Here is a 4,670-nt window from a genome sequence, read left to right on the forward strand (position 1 = left end):
TGTTGCCCTGCGACAGACTGGTGACCTGTCCAGGTGACCTGTCCAGGTGACCCCGCCTCTCGCCCAGAACGTTGGCTGGAGATGGGCACCAGCACCTCCTGACCCCACTGAGGCACAAGGGTGCAAGAAAATGGATGGATGTTTAATCTGAAGAAAAGGCTGAATTATTAAAGATGAAAATTTTTTGATAAGCTTTCCAACTTTTCCTGTAAGGAGTTTTTGCAAAAATATTCCAGGATGAAGTTAAAAACAGTGGAAATGTGAAAATACGTCACTTTGAGTTTTACTTTTCTGAAACGCCAATCTATAAATGTTTTGGATTATTTGTATTGTTTACGCTGTGTGGCGTTACAGTGGTGCACACTCGCAGCTTTCAGTCGCTGCTGTGGAGTGGGCGCTGATGTTGACAGGCGGAGCCGTCACAGCGGAGATGCGCTTGCGCATTTCTGCGCAATTCCAAACGCGTCTCTCCACCAGCCGGAGCGGCTTGGAGCTCCAAAGCTTCTCCAAACTGCGCGCACGGAGCGGAATTTCTAACCCGGAGAAGTGAACTTATCCACGGATTAAACTCTCATTTATCCAGATCTGAAAGCTGGACTTCATCTTAGCGCACAGGAGGATCAATAAGCGATCAATCAGCCATCAATCAGCGCTGCGCACCTGGTAATTATCACCCAAACTCCGCGGCTCTCTCTGCTATAACTTCATGTTTCTTCAGCGCTTCGCTTTTTATTTTTATTTTTGCAGAACTTCCCAGCATGAATCAAACCGCGGGAGCCACCAATGCGTACCGCAGATGCTCCAAAGGAGGGAAGGTGAGCGGAACTTTCTGTGACAAGTTTGGATCAGGTCTGAACGCGGCGCTAATTAACGCCGCCGCAGCGTGTGGGGGGGAAACATGGCGGAAGCTCAGAGTTGGGGCTTCACGCAGCTTTCGGCTCGGTTTGACATCTGTAATGAATGCGGGCACGAAAAATTTAATTTGGAAACTTTTTGCTGATGAAAACTGAACTTTTATATAAAACTTTCTTGAGGTGTTGTTGATTTTTAGCGATGGGGTTTGACTAAAAGCGATGCCTGTCACCGGGTCTCAATCCTTTTTGATGTGTTTATATCATGTTGTAAATGTGACTCATCTGGTTAGTTTGGACCATTTTTAACAGGAACGTGAAATGATCTAGTCCTGGTTATTTTTTCCTCTTTATTTACTGTCTCTGGTCCAAACTCGTGTGTTTTTCCGGTTTTGTGACCTACATTACTTCTGCTGCTGAGGGGAGAGACGAGGCTGTGGGAGGACACAGAGGGGACAGCATGACGGTCTTTTCCTCAAAGAGCACCAGAACCAGGCTCTTCCTCCTCAGATGTGCTTCAGTCAGCATCGGCACAGATGACGAATGAATGCTTATCATGAGAATACATGACGCCTGCAGGGAGCCTCCGCTGCAGACCCCTCGCTGGTTGGTGGAAATATCGATTTGTGCTGCTGCCAGCATCTAGAGATGATGGAAGAGGTTCTGTGTAGAAAGTCTGCTAAATGGCTGGTGAATGGTTTGGACTGAAGTGATGCTGTTGAGGTGTTTAGTGTTCGCTTTGAATCAATGGATTTATGGGGAATTTTTAGATGTTTCCTATAATTTCTGCTTTTTTTATTGGAATATTTTTATGTTGGTTGTTTTAGAGGCTTAAATCTTCCCAGAATTTCTCCCATTTTCTCCAGGAGTGCTCTGATAATCCTGACACTGGGGGCTCAGCCCACTGCAGACATACATTACAGCTGTGAAAAAAATTAAGAGACCACTTAAACTGATGAGTTTCTCTGATTTGACTCTTAATTTTACTCAAACATTTATCTATTAAAATTGTTCTTTTATTCTATGAACTACTGACAACATGTCTCTGACATTTCTAGCAAATATTTAGTATTTATCAGCAGGAAATGAGAAAAATAAATAATAAACGATGAAAACAAGTTCATGTTAATTTAGAAACAAAACTGTATGATCTGTGTTTTTGCATCCACCTGAATAATGTGTAGTTGCGCCACTGTTCGTATTTATGCATATTTACCTTTTAAGTTTCAAATCTTCTGGACATTTTTGCTTATTTTAATTGTATAAAGTTCTTTATACAATAAATAATTTTGACCATTTCTCCATAACGTCTTTAACATTCAATATCTGGCAGTTATTTAGACATTTACCGTCTATAAAGAGTGTTTCATCAGATTAAACTAAAGAAAAACATGCTCCCTGCAGCGGCGGGAGGGAAATTACTGTAATAACCTGATACTGGCTGGAAAACGCAACGTCTCCCCTTTCAGAAACTGTTTGAATGCTAAGTATTGCAGAGTTATTTATGGTTCTGCAAAGTTGGCTTGGAAAACTGTCATCAATGACGCCTTCAGTTGAGATATATTTGATGTTTGAACTAGTAAAGGGGCAATATTATGTTAATGTATTGCACAATAAAGTAACTAGTTTGTTAAAATGCTATATATATATATGACTTAAAAGAAATTTGACTTTGTAATTTCACGCCTTGAAATTGGCCATCTGTCTCTTTAAAAATCTTTCTGAAGCTCCGCCTTCAGGAAGTCCTCCCAACATGGCTCCTCTGTTAACCCTTTACTAAGAAGCAGCTCCTATAATGAGCTCAGCAGATGCTCAGTTCCACCAGGTGTTTGCTAATTGCTGCTGGCTAGTCTGAAGGAGCTGAATGAGAGTTAATCTGTGAGGCTGAAGCTCAGAGGAGGAGCTGTGTCTAGAAGGCGGGGCTACGTCCACCCAGGCGTTTTTGCTCAGCTGAATGGTTGCCATGGGAATTGAAGGTGCTAAGGGGCAGTCAGTCATCCAGCCGGCAGCCATGTTTTTTAGTTAAAAAATGTTTAAAGTTGACAGGAAATTAAAAAACAAACACTTGGTAGTTATTCCTAATTGAAAGTCTGGAAGATTAAAACCTAAACACCAACTATAAAGTCTTAAAAAAAGGCACTAATTAAAAATAAACAAACAATGCTAAGCCTGGTGGCCCGCCAGGCTTATAATGCTCTGTGGGAGCCCCTGATTTCCCAAACATGAAATGCAGAACCAAAGCAACTCCCCAGCTGAGGGAATAACATTTAAACACAATGTAAAGCTCAAAAAAGTGAATTTTGCACAATACTAAAACTTTTAAAATTAATTTAAAGAGGATCTCATGTATTTTATTTTTGTTTGTTTTGGACCCTAATCCTCATGAATAAGTTTCTCTGTATTTACCAAAAATGGTTCAGTTTATTATTTTAGCTCTTTTAATTTGATTTTATTGTAAAACTTGGAGCAATATGATATCTTTCCTTTTTAGGACACCAGTCATGTAAAAAAGTGTCATTTCTATCACTAAACTGCACATATTTTCATATTATTGATGCTGCCATTGATAAAACATCGGAGAAAATAGTAAAACTAACAATTTGGACATAATTTAAATTAAATTTCCTTTGGGATTAATTGGATAAATGTACACTTGTAGGCAAAAATCTGGTGTTTCAGCGTCAGTAAAATTAAATATTAACGTTTTAATCTATATTCTAATAATGAATTGATGTGTTTTAGGTATATTTTCTTACATTTAGAGTAAGATTGAGAGTTTTGGAACATGTTTCTGAACATTTAGCTTGTTTTGCTGCTGCTGGTGTTTTTCCTCTGCTTCTGTTTTTATTCCCAGCAGGTTGACTTTATTATCCATGTAATATTTATGGTGTCCTTTCTCTCCCAGCTTGTTTCTAATTCCGGTTCGTTTCATCTCATCTTTCCCACCGACGACGTGTGAGGAAAAATAGACGGAGACAAAGCGGCTCTCCAGACAGCACTTTCTGTTTCAGCCACAATAATCCGCAGCATCAAACTCTTTTATTGTTGCTCCTTTTTGTTTTGTAATTGTGCCCAATTTTTAAAGCTTTGGAGAAAGAGAAAATTTCTCCATTGATGAGCGTTTGTTTTTGTCTCTGGGTTTGCAGTCGTGTTGAGACGCTGCGTTGTGGATTATTGGCTCGGCTCGGGTCGGCGTGTTGGACCGGATAAGCCTCCGACGGTCACGGCTCCAGACGGCAGCCTGACAGGTTCATAAACACCTGAGAGGAAACGAGAGCAACTGGGCCGCTTCTCTAGATTATTTTTGGATACTTGAGAAATCTATCTGACAGCGCGGAGAAATAAGACTTTGGTGATGCTTTTGGAAGCAGCGTTGTTGCTGCTGTTGGATGTTTGTAACAGAGAGCGCTGGGATCAACCAGACAATAAACCAGAGTTAAGAGTAGCAACACATTTTTATTCAAGTAAAAGTAAAAAGCAGCTATCAAGAGTAAAAATATTTGGCTAAAAGTCGACTCAATTGCTGAGTAATCAATCAATCAATAAAATTTTATTTTTATAGCACATTTCAGCAGCAAGGCATTTCAAAGTGCTTTACATAATTAAAATAAAAACAGCATGTGAAACAGAAAGACAGAATTTTTTTTTAAAGAAAAGAAAAAAGGATAAAAAAAGATAAAAACATTAAAACCTGCACCCCTGGTAGGACTTCAGTTAAAAGTCTCACACCTCAAGAGTTTTAAGATGTCATTTAACAAGGATTCTCACACCTCAGAGTTTTAGTTAAGATGTCATTTAACAAGGATTCTCACACCTCAG

At 39.7% G+C, this 4,670-nt stretch overlaps 1 protein-coding gene across 1 annotated transcript in view; it reads left to right on the plus strand.

Annotated features, from left to right (window-relative positions):
• Positions 1-425: 425 nt before the first annotated feature.
• dpp6a (dipeptidyl-peptidase 6a) overlaps positions 426-4,670 on the plus strand; it is a 301,390-nt gene continuing 297,145 nt past the window's right edge. Inside the window, exons 1-2 of the mRNA XM_008396391.2 lie at positions 426-663; positions 748-815. Coding sequence (XP_008394613.1) covers positions 759-815 — 57 coding nt within the window. The 5' untranslated portion in view covers positions 426-663; positions 748-758. The remainder of the gene's footprint in view (positions 664-747; positions 816-4,670) is intronic.

Source organism: Poecilia reticulata, linkage group LG20, assembly GCF_000633615.1.
Source record: "Poecilia reticulata strain Guanapo linkage group LG20, Guppy_female_1.0+MT, whole genome shotgun sequence".
In the NCBI taxonomy this organism is placed as follows: Eukaryota; Metazoa; Chordata; class Actinopteri; order Cyprinodontiformes; family Poeciliidae; genus Poecilia; species Poecilia reticulata.